This window comes from Pavona decussata, unplaced genomic scaffold, assembly GCF_977016875.1.
Source record: "Pavona decussata unplaced genomic scaffold, jaPavDecu1.1 SCAFFOLD_38, whole genome shotgun sequence".
NCBI lineage: Eukaryota > Metazoa > Cnidaria > Anthozoa > Scleractinia > Agariciidae > Pavona > Pavona decussata.
Genome location: NW_028145460.1, coordinates 1931876 through 1957500, shown reverse-complemented (window position 1 = coordinate 1957500; position 25625 = coordinate 1931876). Strand labels below are relative to the sequence as shown.

The 25625-nt window shown below is 37.7% G+C and overlaps 3 protein-coding genes across 3 annotated transcripts in view; 1 reads left to right on the top strand and 2 right to left on the bottom strand.

The window, feature by feature from the left end:
• The window catches only part of LOC146483553 (trafficking protein particle complex subunit 10-like), a 33184-nt gene extending 22036 nt beyond the window's left edge, over window positions 1–11148 (bottom strand). The window contains exons 1-9 of the mRNA XM_085105725.1: window positions 10992–11148; window positions 10114–10195; window positions 9214–9370; window positions 7200–7402; window positions 6033–6234; window positions 4923–5034; window positions 3614–3867; window positions 2121–2264; window positions 320–431 (exon numbers count right to left, since the gene is read on the bottom strand). Coding sequence (XP_084961851.1) covers window positions 320–431; window positions 2121–2264; window positions 3614–3867; window positions 4923–5034; window positions 6033–6234; window positions 7200–7402; window positions 9214–9370; window positions 10114–10195; window positions 10992–11016 — 1291 coding nt within the window. The 5' untranslated portion in view covers window positions 11017–11148. The remainder of the gene's footprint in view (window positions 1–319; window positions 432–2120; window positions 2265–3613; window positions 3868–4922; window positions 5035–6032; window positions 6235–7199; window positions 7403–9213; window positions 9371–10113; window positions 10196–10991) is intronic.
• A 45-nt stretch (window positions 11149–11193) lies between these two features.
• LOC146483552 (glycoprotein endo-alpha-1,2-mannosidase-like) lies at window positions 11194–12757 on the top strand. Its single transcript, XM_085105726.1, has one exon. It carries the CDS (start codon window positions 11361–11363, stop codon window positions 12735–12737), a length of 1377 nt encoding a protein of 458 aa, XP_084961852.1. The 5' UTR covers window positions 11194–11360; the 3' UTR covers window positions 12738–12757.
• Window positions 12758–13917: 1160 nt separating this feature from the next.
• LOC146483551 (eukaryotic translation initiation factor 1A, X-chromosomal-like) lies at window positions 13918–23072 on the bottom strand. The gene is made up of 7 exons (XM_085105727.1): window positions 22934–23072; window positions 22778–22861; window positions 22590–22693; window positions 20714–20764; window positions 19455–19536; window positions 18524–18630; window positions 13918–15813 (listed from the first exon to the last, which is right to left on the bottom strand). The coding sequence occupies exons 1-7, from the start codon at window positions 22947–22949 to the stop codon at window positions 15808–15810; spliced, it is 450 nt and encodes a 149-aa protein (XP_084961853.1). The 5' UTR covers window positions 22950–23072; the 3' UTR covers window positions 13918–15807.
• Window positions 23073–25625: the final 2553 nt, after the last annotated feature.

Sequence of the window (25625 nt, the reverse complement as noted above, 5' to 3'; positions counted from 1 at the left end):
ATACTTTGGATAAATTAAAAGAAGCTAATTTTGTATGTGTGAGGATGGTTGTTGAGATTTGACCTGCAAAACAGCAGACGACGAGTATCAGTTAATAAATGCTTAGACTGATATAACTTAACTTAAACTAAGCCGCATTTCAGTAGATTATTTTCACAACATTTTCAACTGGAACACAGGTTAGTTTCAAAATGTGTTACTGGATTGTGGTAACTTGAATTTAGTTTATGAGCTTGTGATCACCCTAATGATGACAACAAAGTCACAGATTGAAGTTTTTCTTTTCAAATACTTCTAACAAGAAACAAGTTTAGCATACCTTCCCCTTGTGTTTTTCCAATGCTGTTCAGTAGCAAGCACACAGTCTGTAACTCAGTTTCAGATGGAGTCACATCAGGCATCAAACCGCACAGGGCACCCAACTCATCCAACTGAAAAACAGTCACACCGACATGTACCAAATGAACTAACTAATTAAATATATCTTATTCGATGGTTTTACATATAATACGCGCGGATATTTTGCGAGTTGCGTAGTATTTTTCCGAGCCCCGAAGGGGCGAGGAAAAATACGAGCAATGAGCAAAATGTCCGCGAGTATTATATGTAAAACCATCGAATAAGAGATTTATTATTCCACTACAAAAAGATTTTGTTATTTTGGCTTCTCTGTTTTGGTAACAGTTTTCAAATGCACCCGGCATCAACTGTCCATCGGTATATGGCGCGTACGAATGATGTAAACAACACAGAAAGCCAGTTAAATGTCTTTAATTTGATTAGATAAAATGAAAAGATAAATGACAAGTGAAACTTGTTTTCGAGTCTGCATCGTTTCAAAAACTATTCTTCGTCCAGTCCGGACATTGTTGCTCCTTTTTTCTGCCTTTTCCGTCCGTATTCACTCTGTTGTAAACCGGTCAAACCGGGACACTACAGTGTATTACGGTCTCATATTTTGCGCGTTCTCTTGACCTTATTTGGTGAAATGACATAATAGTGGAATAATAAAAGCTAGTAACTAATCAAACATGACTGGGTGTTCAGTCGCTTTAAGCGACTGAAAAGGTTTACAAGCATCTTATCTTACAGAGATTCAAGTAACTTCATTTATTTAGGTTTTACATCACCATCCTAAAACATTATATTTACCAAAAAAGTGCAGTTCAAGAAAAAATCCATACCCACTCCATGGAAGGTCATTGGAAATTCCTAGACGGAGGGGGTTCTTAGAAGCCAAAATTTTAGAAGAAAAGTATGAGCCTAAACTAAAACTTCCTGGCAGTAAAGAGGCTGCAAACAAGAAGACCTTTTATGGGGGAGTAGGGATATTTTCTGGAACTGCACAATCGCTCAAAATACTGTATCTTTGATATTATTCAATCTTTATTCATCTCCTCATCTCCACATGATACAATTGAGAAAAATAGTACAAATATAACAGAGAAAGGGCTAAAATAGTTTAACTAATACTAAGCCCTAAAGATGGATGAGAAATGGATGAGAAATTTCAGTTGTCTCTTCAGTGTATCATAAAACAATTTTAGGTAGTAATGCCAAGCCTAAATACCAATTTAAAATACAAGGATTAAAAAAAATGCACAAATTGTAAAAAATGACTAGATGTGTTGTGTTCCAAAATTCAGGCAAGTTTTACATCAGCCATTACTTGAACATTGCACTTTTTGCATCTTCCACTGTATATGCTGATTAATATTTTTGTGACAGTCACAGTCTGGCCACTTCTTGCAGGTGACTTTCGTAAGTTAATTTGGTCAACTTCAGTATTTACAAATTAAATGTTGCAACAAATAGGAACCATTTTCATTGAAAAAAAACCCTTTGCTACCACTTCTTCGAGGTGCCTTTAGTGAGTTCACTTTGCCAATTTCAGTTTTTGCATTAAAGATGTTTCAGCAAATAGGAACCATTGTCACCAAAAATATAAAAGCTTTCTTAACATTTTTACAGAGATGTGGGACTTGCCAAATATTTACACATTTCCATTTCATCAAAACCCAGCTTCAATGAGTTTTTACTCCAGATGGTTTCTTATCTGGAACACTGTAAAGTGAAATATTATATTAAATAGTATAAAGTGAAATGACGTTAATTAATACCTTTTGCCTAGCATACTGGTAAAGAAGAGCAAAGTGCAGACTATAGGCCATTTCATTTTCCCTGCTTTGATTCTCGCAGGCTTTCAATACCTCCAGACATGTTAAGAAGACTGAACAGGCAGCTCCACCATGTGGCAAAGAGATCTATAAAAAAAATGCAACAGTTTACAGACCACTGGTTACCCAACCCTTTCAAGTTCCAATTTGCCGCACCTAGAACTGAACGCATGGGCACCACAAGCTCTAGGACCTCATTGGTTCTTTGTGGGTTAACAAGTTACATTTTTAGGTTTACTTCCTAATTACGTTGCACAAAATTAGTTGTATCTTGTAATTTGAGATCACACTGTCCTAAATGAACTAAATGAATGACTCAAAAAACAAATCAATTAACACCCACAAGAAATTTCAGTATACTAAGAAAAGCAAGGCCCTCATACCAAACTAAAATCAAGTAACATCCAAGCATACACCCCTCTTCCCATAAAACATTATTTTTTCGGTTTGAAACCACCCCAACCATACCCCATACACACTTAATGACAGTTAGTCAAGCAAAGAACAGAAGGTGCAGGGCATCCTAGGACAGAGGTGGTGGCCCAGGGGGAATACTCGGATATAAACGTGACGGGGGGTCCGACATATTTTTTTGGGTTCGAAATTTTCAACTCCTGTATTTTTTGGGGTTGAAGATTTAACCATGTATTTTTTGGGTCTGAAAAATCTGCGCGTATTTTTTTTGGGTATGAATTTCTGCCAGGCTAATAGTTCTTACGCAATTCAAGCCAAAGTTCCCGCAAGATCCGAAAGGCAGAAAGGCAGTATGTATACTGTTCCTAAGATTGCATTTTTAGGGTATAAAAGTCATGTATTTTTTTGGGTCTAAAATTTCCAGTCTTGTATTTTTTTGGGTGCACAATATAAGGTCCATGTATTTTTTTGAGTGCAAAATATTAAGCTCCGTCGGACCCCCCCCCCCCCCCGTCACGTTTATACCCAAGTACCCCCCTGGGGGTGGTGGTCCAATGTTCTGCAACTGACTTCCCGCCCATGCAGTGAATGAGTAGCACTACCTTAGTTACTTGTTTTAAGAGGTTATTACAGGTCTTTAATCCACTAATGCTGCACTTTTTATTGGTTTGATTGTATGATCTTTATCTTTACAATTATGTAGGTCTGACCCTCTGGACAGTGATCAGAACCTTCACAGGTCAAATCAGTTTGTTCATGGACACTAAACACTTTAACCCTTCAAGCCCTAACAGTGATCAGCAGCAAAGTTCTCCTTGTAATAACAATGCTTAGTCAACCCCTGAGGTCACGAGAATTTAGGATATGATCATCCAAGTTGAATTTTCTTGATCCTTTAATAATGTTTCCCAAGTACTTTTATAAGAAAAGTATGGGGACAAGATAGGAGAATTTGTTCTTTCAATTGATATTTGGGGTTAAAGGGCTGGACTGCACTTTACGACTTGTTAAATGACACACACCTTCAGTGTATCCATGGCCAGCTCACGAATAAGGTGGTGTAGGAACTCCAGCGTCCGCTCAGCAATCTCCGATGGACGATTCAATTTCAAAAGGAGGTTACATTGCCGGGAAAACAGATAATTTCTCAGGTCAATGTAGTTTGCTTCTTGGGTCTTAATCAGTTGACGTAAAAATTCTTGAGGTCCCTTGGCCAATGAGACTCCATCACAGCATTTACAGTCACGCATGAAGACATTGATGCAGTCTAGGGGTTCTGACAAACAAAAAAGATTAAAACAACATAGTAAATCAGTGGAAACATGGAAAATGCTTCCACACCTGTACTTCTGAATTTCACAGTGTAAGTCAAAAAACTTTGATTTAACTTTGGCATGACTTTATGACGTTCTTTTTATTCATACCGTCCTATTAACAGACTTCAGACCAAAACTAAACTAGCACATATCTGTTTGGCTTATACAAGGAAGGATACCCCCCCCCCCCCCCCTCCCCACCACCTTGGGAATTTGCCCAATGCTTGGCCTTTGATGCAAACCACAAACGTTGCTTATGTGTTGAAAGACCACAAGATTTTAATTTTAGCACCAACCAAGACAGGTGCATCACTTATATAACTAAGTATAAATAGCAATTATTGCTACAATATACATGTACCACAGCACTCGCCTCTGACCAATGTGACCTGCGTTTGATTCCCAGACTCTGCGTTTTAAAGGGGCAGTGTCACTGATTATTTGTGTCACTTTGAATAGCCAAAAACATATTTGAATCGATGGAATCATCAAAATAATGGTTCAGTTTTGTTAACAATAACCCTAATAATGCACAGAAACTAGTATTAATTATCTTTTGCTGGGGATGGCTAGGATGGAAATGGATTGCAACTTGAAAAAACTGGCCAGTTTTTTCAAGTTCCTCCTGTGTATTGTAGAGAAGTCGTCAAAAAACTGCTTAAAGTTTGTTCTTCCCCAGATAAATACCTTGATATTTCCTTCTCGGTGCTCTAACAGCAATTTCATGTTCGAAAAAAAGGTTCTTTGTCAAATATTTGAGCCATTTTGACGAAAATATAGCAAAATCGCCGTGACAGTATCCCTTTAAGTGGGTTGAGTTTGTTTTTGGTTCTTGTCCTTGCTCTGAGAAGTTTTCTCTGGGTTCTTCGGGTTTTCCCCTCTCCTCTCAAACCAAATTCCTGAATTCCAATTCAATCGTCACTAGAAGCCTAACCAGCCTAATGAACCTGAGGGTAAATAAAGTGATTATTATAACTACATAACAGAAAAAAAGATTGACTTCGCTTAAGCTTACCTCCAGCGTTTGAGTTGATAACCAGTTGAGTGAGTACAGCATCAATCTCAAGATACTGAATACGAGCTTCCTCAAACAGACCAAGCATCTCAAACACAAAGGATAACTCTTCCTGGAATAAACAACACCTTTTCTTACATAATGGGTTCATTTAGATTGCATGGGAGTGTTGCGTGACTCCAGCCCGAGCGGCCGCGAAGGAGACTAATTCAAGGTGAAAAGATGAGTCTTACGGCACTTTCCATTTTGTCAGAACTGGCCAGTCAGTTCGCAAACAGAATGTACCAGCTTGAACAATAAGTTTTATTCAGATAGTGCTTTGAATTTCTTCAAAATAGCACATACCAGTTTTGCAGTGATTACTATTAAAGATTTTTCAACACCATCCCTTCAAAACGACACGTTTGATAAATGCAGATTGGCCGGTCTGGCCAGCCAGTTCTGGCAAATGGAAAGCACTCTTAGTTTAAAGGGGCAGTATCATGGGAGATACCATGATTTTGGGGAAAAATTCACTAAATTTAAGCTTTGAACATTGTGTTAATTAATTTCTAAATCGCTAATTTTAGGAAATATTAATAGTGATTCTACTGACACGAAAGGTTGAACCAAAATATAGTATAACCGATTTTTAAAGCATTACGACAGCAAAAATTGAAAACGTCAGCCCAACATTGTCAAATTTGAACCCATTTTTATTTCAGTCATCTACCGGCGAAAATATTTGTAGCTAGTTTCTTTGCACTCTAAGGGTCTTTTAATGGAATTTTGGTCATTATATCTTGGCTGCTATCAACCAAATAGCGTCTTTTTAATTTTCAATGAGTTACTAAAAATAGCGTGATATTGTCCCTTTAACCCTATCTAGCAGGGTGGTCTACCCCCACTATGTACATTACACAATTTTTTTGTTTGTTTTGAAAGCATCATTGGTCATCGTTGTTGAATACAACAAATAAAATATTAATATTATTCCATGCCTGGATAGCAATAGTAAAGAAACACTATGTACAAGAGACTGGAATCAAGAAAAAAAAAAAGAACAACAAATCAAACTGAATTGAAAGATTTCAAACCAAAAACAATTGACCACAGCAGTAATAAACTCACATGTAGCAAAAAATATGTGATGAAACTCCAGCGCGGTTCAGTTCGTTTCTCCCTCAGTGCCCTAACTTGATCTTCAAACTTTCCTAAATGACGATTGAATGAAAGCAACAACAACTGACGCAGTTTGGTGACCAGGTTCTGCCAAGACTCAACAGATCGAGTTAACTGATTCTCCTTGAAGGGTTCCCACAACTGGATAATCCTGAAATGGCCAAAATAGTGACAAAGATAAATACCTACATGTACATTCAGACCCAAGGATTGGATGGCAAATCTCAAATTTGACAAGACATCATTACAAGACCCCAAGATGGCTACATACATATATAATGAACTATCTCTTTAAAATTTGATCCCAGCACTCAGGTGTCAAAAAGACATTATAGTGAGAAAAAGAAAACACAAATAACAGTAACTTAAAAGCTTCTAAGCACAAAGAGTTCAAGACCTCTCTTAATAGGCAATAAATACTTTACCAAATGGCATTTCAGTTTAATCACGTGGGCCCAGTTGTTCAAAACCTGATTAAGCTTACCCTGGGTTAACGAGAACTTTGATTCAAGTTTAATAACTAATCAATGAAGACTCTTTAAAAAGATTTGTTTCCTCAGTTTTGACTGAGATTTTTTCTTACCACTAGCTTCTTACCACATTTTTAATAAGCGATATGAAAACCTCAGTTAATTTTTAATCGGGGATTAGCATTAATCAGCTTTTGATCAACCCAGCTGTGTTGATTTATGTTACGATCTGACCTGTTTATTTTCATTCATTGGTTGAGTAGGAAGGCTGGCAATGAACTAGATTGCTAATTGAATTTGACCACTGTCACAATAATTATCGATATCAAATGACAGAAATCCAATGTTCCAACCAAAAACACATTCAAGCTGCCCACAATGTACAACAAGATCACCCGACAACTCAAACTTTAGACTTGCCTCAAGTCAGCTCCCTCAACTCCTCTTCTCATGCAAAGAAAAGAGTGACCAACGGGTGGCATAGTCACCGAGGAGACTGACTGGACTCCCATGAAAACAGACTTTGAGAAAGTCTAATCAAACTTCTATTACGTTAAACTCAAATAGTTTTTGGTTTCCACTGATAGTTTGAGTCATCAAGATTCTACCATATACATTTAATATTCTAATCAGTAACTGCAAGTACCTATCGCTATTCTTGCCACCAAAGTCACTCTTGATTTTGTCAAATACTGAACTGCGGGGAATTGGAATCTTGGGTTTGTTTCCCCTCAGTGAATCTTGAGATATGACCTGAATAATCATCCAATCAACAATGTTCCTGTCTCGTAACTTTCTCATCCAGTCTGTGATGTGATCTTTCACTTTACTTTTGAACTCTTCGGGATCCTGTGTAAATAAAAAATAAAAGATAAATTTATTCATTTTTACTGCTTAATGGCTTAAGCAGGGCTGTCAACTCTCCCAGATAATCCGGGAGTCTCCAGAATTTGAACCGTATCTCCCGGTCTCCAGATTTATGTGTGTAATCTCCAGATTTTAAGTCGTTTCTTCTGGTCTCCAGATTTATGTCTGTAATCTCGCGGATAATTGACGAAGTTTGCTATTTGTTGTAGACTCTAGTCTCTGACAAGAAAATGTGAAATATGTAGAGTTGTTTCTGGTACCGTTGAATGTACGTCATCCCCCCCCCCCCACTGAACCCGTGAATATGGCCTTGATGCGACGCCTCTGTAAGGCGCTTTGCCAGGGAAGTCTTGTTCTCCATATTTGAAGATGTACGAGGTTGACAGCCCTGTTAAGTGATTCCTTAGCTAGAACGGAATATGCAACCATTTAAACACTTTCAATTGGTGATCTGTTAGCAATAACTTATGAGCCACCTTAGTAACAAGTGTCAGGACATTAGGACCAAACGTTAGACTTGAAAGCCATCAGCTATCCATTAACTATCTGTCAGTTTTCTAATGTTTAATGGATTATTGTTACTGTACGTTTTCCCATGGAAGATCACATTTCCTGAATCATGTGCACTTAATTAGTGCCTTAAGTTCTAGCTAGTTTTCACATATATATTTAGAAGATCAATATTACAAACAGAAAATCATACTATTATTAAAACTTCCACAAAGCCTATTAAAAATCCCAGGAAGTTCATTAAAATTACTTAAAGTAAATAAAAAAATTATCAAAATGACACATATGAATCATTATTAATAGCGGTTACCTAAAACATGCAACCTACTGCCTTCAAAAGAATTGGACAAAGTTGTGCTTTGGAGGACATCAATCAATGAAAAACCATTAAAACTAAGAATTTTACCTTACTAAGAGAAGGTAAAACTTTGTTTAAATTGATTTCTGAGCCAGATCAAGTGAAAAGAAAAGGTACATGTATTCTTGAATCAAAACTTTTAAATTTCACTGCACATGATAATTTGCTAACTCACACTCATCGCTGATTTTGCAAATTATCACGTGTGCACAGTGACTTAAAATTATTCATTCAAAAAAAAGGTATCCTCTAAACGATGCCCTTTCTTTTAGATAAACTGGCTTGGAAATCAAATTTTACCATCTGCTAGTGGATAAACTGTCATATGATTTTTCTTGGTTCTGTTGCCTTGAAATATTGTCAGAATTCAAAATAATATTTCAATGGCTTTCCTTTGATTGATGTCCACCAAAATGGAACTTCATTGCTACATTAGCATACATAACAGGTGTTTATTTAGCTGAGTATGAAGTGCAGGACATCCATCACGAAGCCCAAGACGCTTGTGTCTTGTCTGTCATGCAGGCTTCTGCCTGATCAACATATTTCAGACAGAGGGGTAGAAAATGGTTAATTCAAGACAATCTTTGTGACTTAAATGGTAAAAACTGTTTTTTCTCAGAGCCCAAGACATTTTCCCTTTTTTAAAGTGCAAGACCAAGATTTTTTGCTTTTAAATGAAAGCTTAAGACCAGTAAATATTGTTGTTTTTGAAAGACCTTCAGATTCATCGTCAGAGAACCACTGCCAGATGTTCCAGAAACATTACAAAATTGTGCCCATTGAAACTTGTCGGCCAAAACGCTTGGTGGAAAGCCAAAATAAACCTTATTTACATCTTCAATCAACATGTTTCGATGGACAAAATTTCATAATGACACTGTCCAGCACACATTTAACATACTGTCATGACAGCTGTCCTTACCTGACAGTCCGTCCAGTAAATGTGGAAGAATGGTTGTCTGTGAAGGCTTGATGCAGACGGAAATTTCTCTATGTTACTGATATCAACTAGCATGTCCTGAGACAAATGCACAAACGTTGCTTTCAATTTGACAGTCTTAGGGGGTCTGCCAAAGGATCTGCAATGGAAAATAATAAGCATACAACTGAGAAATACAGTGCTGGCCACTGAATTCTGAAATACCGTGATGGTTAATGATGACTTTTTAAATAATAATATTATTTTCCATTGGTGAATGTGCTTGGAGGTGTGGACAGTTCTCATCTTTCATTTTCAACTTATTGATTCATTTCAGTGTCTCTTAGGGTATGGAGCTTAAAAAGTGACAGTTATCGTAACTATTTGTCAGTCAACTGATTCGGTATGGTGAAAATGAATTTAAGCAATGTGGACACAGAATTTTCCTTTTAAGGCTATTTTTCAAAACATGCTGATGATATTTTAAAATGTCTGTCATTTTTATATGAGAGCTCCCCACCCCAAGGTTTTTAACACCAATTAACTGCCTCATAAATTTTCAGGGCATTATTTATCCATGACAGTAAATGTCAAGAAAATTCAACCATCTCTTGCCTCTTGAAGAGGAAAAGTCTAGCACTACTTCTCACTTGCCTTCTACTGGATCAAGGATCAAGAGCAAAAGACCGAAACTGAACACACAAGCGGATTCCATTTGCGCGAAACTCTTTGACTTTACATGAATGCTTTCATGCAAATTTATTTTCTCACTTTCAATACCTATAAATATGCCTTTCCGTTATTTCCATTTTACTCATTTGACAATGACGATATGAAGTCGTTGAAACGTCATGCTGTTATATTATCGTTAATTTTCTTGATGAAATTATTATTATTACTTACCTTCTCCACTCTGTATATTCCAGAGGTAGCCTCCTTTCAAGTTCTATGTTAAGTTTATTATAAACATCCTTATCACCAAAGCCTGAAAGTTATATTGATGCCATTGATTATAATACTGGTTTACAAAATTCAACTTCTAAACTAATCAGTTAGCAAAAAAAATTTGGGAAAAATGGTCTCAGTTCACCACAATAACGTTGCAATGAATGCTCAAAAACAGACTGACCAATAACAGGTGCTTGAAGAGTGTATACAATATGCGAGCCAGCAAGGCATGCAAGGTATGCGAGGGAGACGTGCGAGGCATGCGAGGCATGAACAACCCCAACATAAACTGCTAACCGTTAAGCTAACCAGGGAGCTATTTAAGCTAACCGGAGTGTTTTTTAGGCTAACCGGAGTGTTTTTTAGGCTAACCTGAGTGCCTCACACGTCTGCCTCGCATGCCTCGCTGGCTCGCAGATTGTGCATCCCCAACAATTTTCTCTTAGCAAATCTTCTGGTCATGCTTTGCAATCTTTAAAGAACTTTAGAACTTGGGCTGCACCCAGTAGGGGTGTTTCATGTTTCATTCGCACCCCTTCCCTGCTAAAGATGACAAATTTTTCTTTGGGGGATATTGATGACTTTGTTGTTCAAAGGGTGTGCCAAACAAATATTTGTGGGGTTCGCATTACAGCTGTGGCAATCCGCCATCCAGTCCAAGGGCCAACCACATACCACCCCAAAGAACATAGCCCTGTTTTTAGCAAACCCATTACTGGATATTTTAACTGGATGGATAATTTTTGACGTATGAAAAGTTGGTCCCTGGACGGAGAGGAGGAGATGATCGGATCAAAGTTCAGAAACTATATTAAACTTGAGGGAGAACTTACATGTTACTTTTGGTTTTAAATCCATGATGACTCTATACAATCAACAGCGATTCGGTTCTACGGAAGTGGTATATTAGGTGGACATTTTTCCAATGTAAAACTCTCAGTGAAACAACAACATTTTCCCTTCCTGTGAGCCGCCATCTTGAAACCCAAGGATCCTGCGCTATCGGTGGTGTCTGCTGACTTGTCAATTCGAGGCTCGGATTTTCCAAAATGGACGAACCATTCAGTAATCACCATTCAGTCTGATTTTAACGGCTAATGGTTTCTAGTTTTACCTTTTTTGTATATTTATGGTTTTGTGCAAGGAGTTAGCCGACATTCTTATACTGGGCGTCTGAAAGTTTCACAGAAAACTGGCCAAAAATGTTTCCCCTTCGCGTCCTGAGAAAACGCCGGATTCTTTATTTCGCTGTCTTGGCTCTGTTTGTACTGGGATGTCTTGCCACGTTGAGGGTCATTTCATCTTCAGAGAAAAACAAAGAGCTAAAGCCGAGGGTATTCAGCAAAGAAGAACGCGAAGAAATCATAAAAAGGTTCCATGGTTTTCAGGTTGCAAGCCGAGAAGAAAAGAAAAAGCAAAACTCAACTGACAAAGAAACCAACAAGAAGATTCCAGCCGAAGACGTTCTCGTTACAATACAGAGAAAATCTAACAATGAGGATTTTTCATTACCAGAACCAAACTACAGCGTTCATATTTTTTACTACGCATGGTACGGAAATCCTGAACACGATGGAAAATACGTTCACTGGAATCACCGTCGTCTTCCCCACTGGAACCCTGAGGTAGCTAGGCTTTATGACCAAGGACATCACTCGCCTCCAGATGATATTGGAGCCAATTTTTATCCACAGCTAGGTCCCTATAGCTCCAGAGATCCCAAGGTCCTTGATGACCACATGAGGCAAATGAGAATTGCCGGGGTGGGGGTGATTGTTTTCTCATGGTACCCCCCTGGAAAAGCAGACAACGAGGGAATCCCCAGTGATGCAATAGTTCCTACCCTTTTAGATGTCGCAGCTAAGTACAAACTCAAAGTCACCTTGCATATTGAACCTTACAAAGGAAGAGATGACCAAACGGTCCATGATGATGTGAAATACATTATAGACACATACAGTAAACACGAGGCATTTTATAAATACAAGACAGTTGACGGCAGACAACTGCCGATGCTGTATATTTATGACTCCTATCAAACCCCAGCAGAAGCTTGGGTACAGTTGATGAGACCCGAGGGATCACATTCAGTGCGTAACACGCCCTATGACTGCATATTTATTGCGCTGATGGTTGAAATGAACCACCGAAAGTATCTGGATGTGGGTGGATTTGACGGTTTCTACACATACTTTGCCACTGATAAATTCACCTATGGATCAACTTGGAGATTTTGGCCTCAGCTGGACAATGTTGCCAAACAGTCAAACAGTTTATTTATTCCAAGTGTGGGGCCAGGATACATTGACACACAGGTACGGCCATGGAATGGCGAAAACACGAGACTGAGAAAGAATGGAGAGTACTACAGAAATAGTTGGAAAGCTGCTTTGCAAACTAATTCACATATCATATCAATTACCTCGTTTAACGAGTGGCATGAAGGAACACAGATAGAGAAGGCTGTTCCAAAGTCTTTGCCTGGACAAGTTTACAAGGATTATAGTCCCAACTCTCCCGACTTTTATCTAAAATTAACTAAACAGTTTGTGGATAAATTTGCTGCAAAACATAAATAAAGTTTATGCCATAAGGCTTGTACGGTAGTTTTTCAAACTCATTAATAATTCATCATTCATCAAGGGAAAACAAAGAAAATCCCTACTGTGACCGTGGTTTGGATCACGTTCCTAATTACCATAAAATTTTGCCAACTTTGGCCTTGAATTTCCCCAAGAATTACTGATCAAAAATTATTTTTATTTTAAGAAGCTATATTAACCACTCGAAAGTGTGTTTTATCAGAAATCCAAACAGCTCAAAGTCGTTTTAAAAAAAATGGCTGGGCCTCGTTTTTTCAACCTATTTCACAACTCAGTGTTTGGATATCTGATGAAACACACCTCGTGTTGCATATATTACATGAAGTGTGAGCATTGCAATGGGGTGCAGTTTTGCCTTACATGGAAATCACTGTCATCACCATTTGCCCTTAATTTGTACATGTTCAAACAATTAGCTGGTGTCTTAAGTTACAGTAAAGCAAAGGCTTTTGCTATTTTGGCTTGAAAAAAGGAAAGCAAAATTTAGTCCAGTTTACAAGTGTGACTCAAGAACTATAGGAAAGGAGGGGTTTCCAAGCTGACCTCTGGTCTTTGAATGGTAAGACTATCCGATGGATGTTTTCAATTTGAGGCATCAGTAGCGGGTCTCACGACGTCACAGAAGTAACTAAGTGGGCGATGGTAGAGTTGATAAGAGAATCTGGGTACTTGAGTTTGAGGCGTTCACATTCTGTTGTAAATAGATCCCAGGTCAACGACAAGTGAAAAGCACGGTTTAAAATTGTCTTGACTAGGGACCTTTTGTAGCAGTTATCAACATGACTCTGATGGTGAAGGAGAAGACCGGTGTTTGCTGTCAGTAGCAACAAAGGACCAGCTTTTTCAATTCAATGGTAAGCTCTCAGGCAAACTTGAAGAAAGGGAAAACTTGATTGCTTAATCTTTGAAATGCTTTGGATCCGCAAGAAGAAACCGAGCCTAAACACCCAGTCAGACTCCATTCACGTGAAACGATTTGTCTAACGGGCAAAACTCTCATTTTATAACCCCTCTCTGAATGAATACCGTACAGTTATTTTTAGTCTTGATTTAATTTATTCTATTTCACACCTTTACTTTATGTATAAATTATCTTTTCTGTTGCATTCTTTACTTGATAATGTTTTGGGAAATTACACCAACTTCAAATCCAACAGAAGGTGGAACATTTTCTTTATTAACTTCTTAAAGCAAGTAAACTACACATATTTTACACTTTGATTAAGCAAATGTAGTACAGGACATTCTTTTCCAGAAAGTGGTCTTTACAGTACAACACATAAATCTGAACACTATTTTAACTTATCACTAAGTTGTATACTTTTATGGAGATTGGCTATCATCCAATCAGAATTGGAAAATAGCTTTCAGAAAACCAACTGAAAGCCACAGTTGAAGAGTGTGAATAAGTTACCAGTGTTCACAATTACATGTGTCACGTCGTTAACAACAGAATCTTCCTAATAGCCACCACAGTCAATCTGAACTCTTCCTAACTCATACCAAAAGCATTCCTCCCCATTCCTCATTTAATAAGAGTGGATTACACTCAAACACGCTGACATCCAACTGATAGCTCAAGTTTTTAAGATTCATCTGTAGTAAAAACAATTTCCTGTACTGTCCTACATTGCAAAATTATCCTATATTATTATAGATTTTTCTTTCTTCCTTTGAACTACACCTCCAAAGGGCATGTTTGTGGGCTGTTCTCAAGTCAGCAACAAAAATATCTTGAAATTTCCGTTACGCACACTCTTCAAAATTAAACTTGATATTCCACAGTATATTTAGCTTTACTTATGAGCTTATCATTAAGTTAAATAATCAGCAAGACGTCTCCAAACTTTGTCTCACTTGTGTGTGTCCAGGCTACAGCAAAAAGTGTGTTAATTAATTTTAGTGCTATGGTACTTTAGTTGAGAGACTAGATCAACTTAAGTGCTATACCATTAACATAATTATTGAAGGGGTGCCTGCAAAAAGAGCCCCAGCTGACTTCTCATAAATTTATAGATTCCCCTTCCAAATTGCCTTGTATTCACTTGTGAAATGAAAAGAGAATTTGACCTTAAATGAAAAGTTACTTAAGAGTTAAGACATTATTCTGTGCACTTCTTCAATTAGTATTGTTTTCATCATCAACCTGTAACACAGCTCTCATTGCTTGTGTTTTGCTTTATAAATAAAGTAAATTTAACTTAATAAAACTAGCACAAATGAACTCAATTAACTGGTTAAGTCTACCCCTCTCACACCCATACATGTAGCTCTAATAACAAATGATTGTCTGAGACACAACTCATACAATCAACAAAAAGAAGGCTATCATTGATGTTGATTAAAATACAAACTAAACACAATAGTGGGTGAGCTATCAGACCAAAGATTGTCTTCACAACTTTTCCACACATAGCAGACAATTATCGGAGACGAACTGTTTTTAATCAATAACAAAATAGGAGGCATTTCTCCCTCTACAATTTATGTGATGCAAGGTAAAAGTTTAGTGGGACAGCAGTTCATAATCACACTCACAATATTTAACTTGAAATTTCTATTTAAAAATATTAAGTAATATAAGCTTTCATTTTCAAAACACAAGTCCATGGCCCAGCTCCACGTCGCTATTAGCCTGCATTTCAAAGCAAGGTGCACACTCTTGCATAAGAAATGAGCTTTGAAATCAATTATTTCATATCAATCATTTTGGAACTTGGCCAACATTTGGATAAACAAGCTTAACCCAAATTGGAAATGGCCTTTATTTTATAGATACATGTATATTTTTATGGTTCTCATACTGTAACACTCATACTAACATGAAAAATCTCTGAAATTCTTCTTCTAGAAAGCATGCTTTGTTATGCCCACAAGGAAGTCATATAGAATAATATGAAGCACATAATTATATAAAATAACAACACCAGTTATCAAAGTTTCACTTTATGATACAATTAACTGCTCTCAAAGCAAAAATCTTTCCTTAGGCTAACGTAAAGTATTGAGTCAGTTTATTCCATTCTTCTGGTTGTATTGGCACTTCTTATATCTACAGAACACAAAACAAAGATTAGGTAATTATTAAAGTGTATACAACAGAATTTTTTTATTTGTTAGATCAATTCTTTGTTGTTGTTGTTATATGAAAATTAAAAAAAATTCCTTATAAATACAATACTGCAAAATAAGGGAGACTGTAGTAGTAGATAGTATAGCTGTGACGTCAATACAGGAAAGCTACTTTTGTGGTTTCTCTATTCCACAGATGTTTCATTGTGAGTACCGTAGTCATAAAATTTTGTTGTCTACACAGTTTTCTTCCTCTGCACACAAAAAACAACTGAGGAATAGAGAAACTGCTAACTAACGATCCTGTATTGACATCACAGTCCTAAAGTACTATCCCTCGTCTCCCATCTTGCGCAATGTTGTGCCCAACCAGACGTGAAAACCACGTTTTTACACATCTGAAACCAGAGGAAGGAAAACTGATAGGAAATTTTTTTTTTCAATTTTCATACAAGAACAACATGAAGATTTCATCAAGCAAATAAAAATAAATTCTGTCATACACACTTTAAATATTGTCTAGTTAGCTCATTAACTGGGTTCCAGCCTAGAGAGCAGAGGTCAGATCAGAACTTAAGGACGGTGCCTACTTTTGTTACTGTGCATACATTCTGTGCATCTTGTGATACTTGGGTTTCCTATGATGGAGAGGTGCCTACTAATACAGGGATATTTTTGCGTGGTTTAAAACTATGCGGAGAAAGCAGAACTTAGCAAGTGCTCTTGTTATTTAAAAAGAAAATTGGTGGTAGCCATGCATTTTTCAGAGATAATAAAGCTTCAATTTGATAATAAATACCATACATTGCTTTGTAGTTTAGCACTTTTATGAATTATTGCTTTTTTTTAATTATCCCTAAAAAAAATGCATGGTTACCCTCAATTTTATTTTTGGATTCCAATAGCCCTTGCTAAGATCTGCTTTTTCCACATAGTAATAAACTGTGCAAAAATACCTCTGTATTAAAAGGACATAAAAGCAGCAAATTATTTTGTAACAATCTTAATGAAGAGAACAAGACTTTTAAATTTGAAAGACATGTTTCGGCAACTCTTCACCTCTGTATTAGTAGGCACCGTCCTTAACAGGCAATCATTTGCATGATGGTGGAGAATAATCCTTTAGGATCCTGTGAAATCCTACAGGATCCCAAGATCCTAACCAGGAACCTAAACTGGCAGTAATTCTTTAGGATCTGCACAGCCTTTTCCTACTTTCCTGTGGCCTACAGTCCAAGTCATGTTAAGTAAGAATACTTCACAACCCGTGCTCCCCCCAACCCACCCCCCAGCCCCCCTCCCCCGCCACCTCTCAATTTTTCTTGTAATTCTGCTAGCCAATCTTGTGAACTAACATTGAGAGGGCGGGGTGACAAGATCTGCCCCAACAAATGTGACTTAGACTGTACAGGTCTCAAGCTACAAGATAAAGTATAGCATCCTGTGGGATCTTACATGTAATTACACTGTGACTAAGACATGAACAGTGAACACTTTATTAAAGAAATAAAAAATGCGCCGAGTGCATTGTAGAGTTATATAAGCACGCGGGAATTTTTAAGAACACGAGAGAAGTGCAGAGAGGCACGAGCCATAGGCGAGTGCCTCTCTACACTTCTCTCGTGTTCTTAAAAATTCCCAAGTGCTTATATAACTCAACAATGCACGAGGAACAAGATTTTTATTTCTTTTATAAAATATAAACAATCGAAACTCCTCAGACAAGTGCGAATTTTAATGAATCAACATCAAGTTTCTCCTTACACAAAATAACGCGTAATTTAATAGCGCGCGCTCTTGTCGATCACGACACAATCACAACAGGGCACGCAACAGCGCAATCAAGTAAAAAGTCAAACTGTTTTAGTTTTTCGTCATGTCGTAAGCAAGTTGAAGAAGTTAACTCCAAGTCAAGTTTAAGTTTTAAGGTGTTGAGAGACAAGTTGAAGTTAATTAAAAGTCTGGAAACATCAGTTCTTTGCGAATCGCTGGAGTGACAGCGCATTCTGTCTCTGAATTTCTCAGATTTTTCACTGGCAAAAAAATCTGATGTGTGCTCCGTACATATGTACAATTATAATGCACAAACCATACCTATGCTTCGTGCATTGTGGAGTTATACAGAACTCAGTTTGACCAATCACAGTGCTTGCTTGACCCTGGCTATTTTATAATATTGGTTAGGGTCCCACAAGATCCTGTTTGGATCTTATAAGCAGGATCCTACATACACTTTCTACCAGGGAAATAATCTGAAAAATCCAGATTATTTCCTAATGGGCAGGAAGTGGTCATCTTCTGTTGTGCAAAATAACATACCACCATCAACAAATTCTAGGGATGCATGATCTACTTTCAAACTATAGTTACTATGCTGATCACCCATTCAGCAAGAAATGTTACATGAGTCTCTGAAGACTACCAAAAATAATTTCATTGAACCCCTCCAAGGGGCATCTCTAGAGATGCCCTTTAGAGGGGGTTGAATGAAATTATGTTGGTAGTCCTTGGAGCACCTTATGTTCTCAATGGAAAACAGGGGATTGGAATTTGCATTAAAGGCTCTTGTTTTGTTGACTTTGTTGTTGAGCCCTTGTTAATAATATGCTTTAGCGAGAGGGAAATATAGCAAGGTAATAAAATTTCATGACGGTCACGTGGTGATTTACAGCTCCTTGACAAAAACATACCGCATCAATATCGGCTTCTTCTTCTCCACCATCTTCGTAAATATCATCAAAGAGGATTTCATCTTCTTCTCCTTCATTTCCAAACACGGTATTATCATTGATCTTGACTGTAAAAGAGGAGGAAGGAATAAACAATTAACCTCCCTAAACATAGAAAACCACAAGCACAGATACACCCCCTTACACATGTACCTCTTCCCACCCCAGATTTGTTTAACCTGTGTGATGATATAAATGCAAATACAGTCAACTCCCCATAACTCGAACCTTCAAGGGAAATTGAAAAAGGTTCGAGTTATTTGGGAGTTTGAGTTATTGAGGGTAAAATTATATAGAAAATGACCTGAAAGGAAAGGAAAATTGGTTCAAGTTTGCGCCAGGTTAGAGTTAGCAAGGGTTCGAGTTATCGGGAGTCGACTGTACAAGATGCAAAATTTCTGGTGAAGCAATGATTTTGCTGAACAAGTTATCTCAGGCACAGTTGGTTACTTCACTTTCCATAGATGATTCTTTTCCTCTCGTAAATTCACACAATTCTCCAAGATGAAAATCAATAAATAATTATTGTGAATCTGTGACTTTCTTGTACGTTTCAGACTCTGTTCATTAACTGTATGGGAAAACTGGATGTTTTGTGACCACAATTTATGATCTCATAAACTGACTTATCCATATATGATAGTCTTGGTGTCAAAGGCCATTGTTTCAAATCCTTTGGACTTTTTAGTTGAATGCAGTGCTAATAAGTTTTGATTATACAAAAATAAGGGGAGAGAAAAGGAAATAAAGCGGAGGGGTCACCATATATGGTGATTGCTGGCTAAAAATATTTTTAGACAATATACATATTCTGGTTGCTTACTTAAGTATAGTTAAAAAACATATTTCTGCACCGGTGCTGTTTGCAAAAATCGTAATCTGGAGCAAGTACCTGTTTCTGGTAATTCACCATAAGCTTTCAAGTTTCTTGCTTCATCGGGATTGTAGCGCAAAATGACGTCTGCTTTGCCATCCTTTAGATTTCAACAAACATAATTATCATTTAGTGACTAGGCAATGGACTACAACCAAGCAATGTAACAGGCAAATAAACAGAGAGAACACTTTGCCAATCACTGAAGTAGACGACCGCAGCTAAAACTTTTAGATTTGTCATACTAGTTCACCTTTAGTTAATGACCTAAAAGGAAATATTCCTTTTGGCATTTAAAACTCAATGAGCTTATGTTACGTGTTAAGTAACTAAAGACAATAACTTGGTGACTTTCCAAATAACACAATCTGTGAAATGCAAAGTCTGTTAGTTTTGAAGGCAGAAGTCATGCCTTGAGAAAGGCCCAGTTTTCATAGCATGAATCTGCATTGAGAAAGACATAAATATTATGACAGTACAAACCACGTCAGTTCAACCACCGATCTTCAGATTTGCAAATGAAAAAAAAAATTATTAGCTAATAAATTAATGAACTTTAAGGGGCTACATCGTGCCGAGTTTTACATGATTTGGTCAAAACTGGCTGCATAGGACTGAAATTAAGCACCTCTTCTCATTTAGAAAATGGTCTTGGAACACCAAGACCAAGATATCAATGGATAACCAAACTAGAGTATAATCAGTTTTATCGATTTTTCCAAACATCACTTACACCCATAACAATTTATTGAAAGGGTGGATGCATAACCGCCTTAAATGTATGTCAAATGTTGGGCCGTTTTCTTTTTCCCTGATTTGTCTCAATTTTTGCATGTGGGCTTCCTTTTGGTCAACAAATATTGCCCTACATTTTTTTCGCTGGTTTGCTCTTCCTTTTCAAGACATAATGTATGCAAAAAAACTCGGTTTTCCGATCGGCATCTTTTGGAGATCTTTTGTTGAACAAGAAAATATATTAAAAAAAACCTTTTGTTTCACTGAACCTTCTGTTTAGCTGGGATAAAGAAAAAAATAAGCTTGCTGGGCGAATTTGACCCCACAAATCACAAAGTAAAAATTAATGTTGTACTATGTTTCTGGCACAAGAATCAGTCTGTATGCATACAAAATTAGAGGGAATTCAGAGAAATTTGGATGCCAAGGCCAAATCAGCACTTACAGGTACATTGTTTTTGAACTGCATGCTTCAATAATAATAATAATAATAATAATAATAATAATAATAATAATAATAATAATAATAATAACAATCATACCTGATAGTCACGAAGACCCAAGAGAATAAAATCTCCTTGATTGATCCAAACCTGTAAAGAAAAGTTTGCAAGTAATTTTAGTGTTTTCTACACCTCAAGTAAACTGTAAGCATAAGAAGTTAAAACAATCATAAAACCACAATTTGAACTCTAATGGCACACACATTGCTGTCTCCATCAATGTTATTTTTATCTACAGCATTATGCACTTTACATCAGGAGGTTTCAAATATCTTTCTTGACTGTGTGGTGTAAACAGCAAGAATTAGACTGAAACTATTTCTGTTGCTTTGCTATTGTATTTTTACCCAGGCATTGCCGCGTCAAATTCACCGCAGCTTTCGGTTGCTTTTATCTTTGCTGCGGTTGGAGCTTTTGTCCCAACGCGGAAATCACGATTGGCAAAGACAACAACAACACTTTATCTATCCTTTTACAGGTATTTACATTAACACAAAAAACAGCTTAGAAAGAAAAGCAAGGGTACTGGCAAACTGAAATAACCATTGGGTGAAAGACGAGGTTCCACCGCATGCAAATGATCCAATACCCGTGGTTTCGACGAGACGAAACTACTCGAACCAAATCAAACGTTTCATTAATCACACATAATCAAACTCTATTGAACTTAATCGAACGATTGGGTTCGATTGAGTTCAGCAATCGAACACAATCAAACTCTCACAAAAAATTGGAGCAATGGAACCCAATCAAACTTTGATTGAGTTTGATTAGGGTCGATGGCTGAAGTTGGCATACATTCAATTAAAAATGTGAGTTACATAGGAAAATTGCTCCTGTTTTGCTGAATGTGGAGGCTTCTCAGTTTACCTCACGTGACTTAATAATCCAAGAACAGGTTGTTCCCATCAAATTGGCAGTCTTGTATTGTAAAAAAATACTCAGTGAAATTATGCACAACAACAACAACAACAAAATGTTATACTGTTGAATCAGCTTTGTTTCAGTTCACTGCATTGCTGGGCTTGCTACATGACTTTGTTATAAGGACTCTATAGGATGATAAATCAGTTTTGTTTCAGTTCATAGCATTGCTTGACCCATTTGTTACGTGACTTTGCGCTAAAGTGACTCTATATGATCATAGTTAGTAGTGGATCATAAACGATTTTTCAGTAAAGCTACATCAATCCATTGTTTATTTCACCTAATTCTCGGTTGTTCTTGCATGCTTAAAAAGACTTTTCAAAATTTTTGTCCATTTCGAGTGATGGTTTAGAATGCTTGATTAAGTTCGATTGGGTTCGGAAATTGAACACAACTGAACTCTCACACAAATTTTTTGGTCCGATTGTGTTTGATTGCCAAACTCAATCGAACCCAATCATTTGATTAAGTTTGACTTAAGTTCAATTACCAAACAGTTCAAGTAGTTTCGTCAGGTTTCGAGCGGTACTGTAAGTTGCTAGATAGCTAATTGTGAATAGGATCTCTGTGCATAGATAATGTACACCTGTTTCAATCCATATATGTACAGGACAGATGGAAAACATTTTTCTATCCAACAGCCACACGTACGTAACAGTGTACTTTAATCAGGTTATAATGATCGATAACTCCCTTAGCTCAGTTAGCGTTACAAACAATAGAAATTTACTGCACGTTCGGGAGTATACAAGTTATGAACGCCACTTGGTAATAACTTTGTGTATATATGGTATAAAATGCGAAAATGTACGTGTAAAATGAGTTCAAGGAAGTTGATAAATTTCTATAATATAAAGACCAAAACAAAGACAGAACTGGTGTATGTATAAGAAGAATAAAACGTCTGACACAACGACTGAAATCCGAGTTTTAACACAACAAAGCATGAAGAAATAAACACTTTGATTTTTCAAGTCTTACAACAGACCTTTTTACGAAGTTTTCCACGAATATGACAAAGTCGTTTGTTGCCGTCGAAACACATCGCTTCCAGCCTTCCGTTCCCCAACATCTTGGTAACTTGGGCATATTCTTTGAAAGTAAATCGAACAAACAGAAACGTTATATAAGTTATGAAGCTAAAATGTACGTAAGGAGGAAAAACTTTCAGATCACCTTGGCCGTCCTCTTTGAACACGAGTTCGCGTTTCTCTGACTCATTTTCATTCTTTCCTCTTCGTCGATTTTTACCTCCCTTTCCTGGCGAAAAACACAATTATTAGACTCTTGAACACGATATCTAATGACAAATGAAATCAGATCACTGAAAACCTTTGTTTTTCGGCATCCTGAGTGTTAAAAGAAAGCTTTTCTCCTTCAAATGTTTTAACCCACGTTATTTTCGCAGCAAAAATGGCGTCAATTGAATCTACTGTTCGTACGAGCAGCGGAGACTATCATGGCAAAATGACGACACGTTGTGCAATCGCTCAAAGTCGGCAAGTTTCGTCCACTTCCGGCAGGGTTTCGTAAAGTCACAGGTTACCCATCCCTCTATCTAACCTACTAGCTACTGTAAAGGTTTTCAAGGAAAACTACTGCTGCTGCAGGTTATAAATTTAGCTTCTCTTAGGGACTCTTCATATGAGCACGGTCGACCGGGCTGGCTCGGTTTTTTTGCGACCGTGAGATCTCGGTAACCCGAGTTGGAAATTTTTCCCATATGAACACTTACTCCAGCCCGGATACCAGGACTGTCCGTGACGAAACATTTTCAACTGCGCATGGCTTGTAAGGTCGCTGAAAAGTCGGAACGCGGTTCTACGGGCATTTTGGGGTCCTTTTGGACATTTTTCATCTCGGTAACCGGGATTGAATTTCCCATATGAACAGAAGACAAAATTCATCCCGCCTACCGGGCCAGCCCGGCCCGGTTACCGGGATCATATGAAGAGGCCCTTTCGGATACTTAGGGCTTTTGAACAGACCGGAATGTGAAATCAGAACGTTGAAAAATGTTGAGCTTTGTTATTCAGTGTTTGTTTGTTTGTTTGTTGATTGGAACCTTGTGAGAGCGGATTTACCGACTAATTATTATTATTTACTTGAAATCATAGCAGTCTGAGGTTTCATGGGAAGAACAACTCCCCCCCGGCCGACTGTAGGTCAACAGTCGGTCAACAGCGGGCCGACACTTTCTTCCAGTTAGATCTTTCACAGATACTGCGTATACTTGCAGCATTTTTGTCCGCGGTCCTTTGCAGTTTACTCTTTACCATAAACCGCGTGATGTTGGCCGTCCATCGGGTGACTGGCGGATGGCGGTCACGGTCGGTTGGGGGGAGATGTTCTTCACACTGACCGTCTCAAGCAATTTGAAGTAATCGCTTCATACTTTTCAGACCAGTCCCTATAAACTTTATCGTATCAGTCTGGGTGCATTGAAAAAACGTGTACGGTAACTTCATGTTGGCGCTTAGGTAGGTAGGTAGGTAGGTAGGTAGGTAGGTAGGTAGGTAGGTAGGTAGGTAGGTAGGTAGGTAGGTAGGTAGGTAGGTAGGTAGGTAGGTAGGTAGGTAGGTAGGTAGGTAGGTAGGTGGGTAGGTAGGTAGGTAGGTAGGTAAGACTTCATTTATCGAGGGTTTCATTTGACAGTGAATGAAACTGACAGCTCATGACCCTCAAAACAAAAGATAAATAAATAAATAAATAAATAAATAAATAAATAAATAAATAAATACAGTCGAGCCTCCCGTAAGTGGACATCCTTGCGGGACCAGAAAAAGTGTCCGCTTAAGAGAGGTGTCCGCCAACGGGAGGTCTCCGTTAGCGGAGGTTCGACTGTAAATAAATAAATAAATAAATAAAAATTTGAGAAAACACTGTGAGCGCTATACATACAAACATATTTAAGCAAGGAATATAAAACTTACTTACAAGAATGATTGCGTAACAATTTGATTACTTAAATTGATTTAAGAAGTGAACGTTTAAAACTGTTCGCTCTAGGGCTCCGTCTGAGGTCGGCATGTTCCATTCTTTGATAGGCCCGTTACATTGAATGTCCGTCCACCTTAAGGACAACTCTTTGTGGCAAGGGCAACTTAAATTAAGATTACAGAACCTGGTTGTCCCATTATGAATGTCACAGTTTCCCGTAAGTTAATAATTTTTGTCAGTCACGGGTATTGTCATTCAGTTTTTTTTTTCTAAGTTAAGGTACAGCAACTCACATACCTTCAGCACAGAACTTTAAAGTGTTAAACAAATTAACAGAAGAGGCTGTTATTTTGGCGTCAAGAATAATTCTAGCCGCTCGCTTTTGAAATCGCAGAAGTTTCTGTTGAAAATTTTCCTCACTGCAAGAGGTCCATTTCGAACTGCTGTAGAGTATCAAAGGCTTAACGAAATTTCCGGTCGTCTCTTCTCTCCCGCCGGCGGGAGAGAAGCGACGACCGGAAATACGTCTGCTGTGCGCGGGCTACCGCCATAACCAACATAGACTTAATTCATAAACACTCAGATAGTTTCTGAGTGTTTATAATAATCTCAATCCCGGTTCTGACCACTCTGCTTGACGTTTAAGATCTTCCTTTAAAGCCTGGATAAGATGCAGGATGGTCAGTTTCCACTGAACCGGGGCACTATAAAGCCCTTGTCTTTAGCAGAAATGTTCAATGTAGAGTGACATGTATTTAAAGCCGGTTATGTCATTAACAAACAAATCAAAAAGAATCAGGGGAACCCAACGGATCGTTTCGGTAAATTATCTGTTCGGAAGGCCCTTAATCCCCTACAATTTTCTAAAAATAATTTTCGCCTCGAACTTTCGTGATATGGGAAATTTAAGGCCTGGTGTTTTCGGATTGATAAAAATGTCGTTTCGGGTACCGAAAAAAGGTCAGCTAAGATATTTGGAAAGGAAATAAGACCTAAGTTTTTTGGGAAAAGGACAAAAATGCCCTAGTAATTTCGAAAAGACTCAAGTTCCCCTAGAATGACCGAAGATAAAAATATTATAGCG

Bases quoted from the DNA above. Each gene is read 5' to 3' on its own strand.
- LOC146483551 (XM_085105727.1), bottom strand. The intron at 22,694-22,777 runs GTGATCTGAAAG...TTACTTTCAAAG, and splicing joins GTTCAAAGAGGACGGCCAAG to AATATGCCCAAGTTACCAAG. The intron at 18,631-19,454 runs GTACTTGCTCCA...CCTCTTTTACAG, and splicing joins TGGTGAATTACCAGAAACAG to TCAAGATCAATGATAATACC.
- LOC146483552 (XM_085105726.1), top strand. From the start codon at position 11,361: ATGTTTCCCCTTCGCGTCCTGAGAAAACGCCGGATTCTTTATTTCGCT.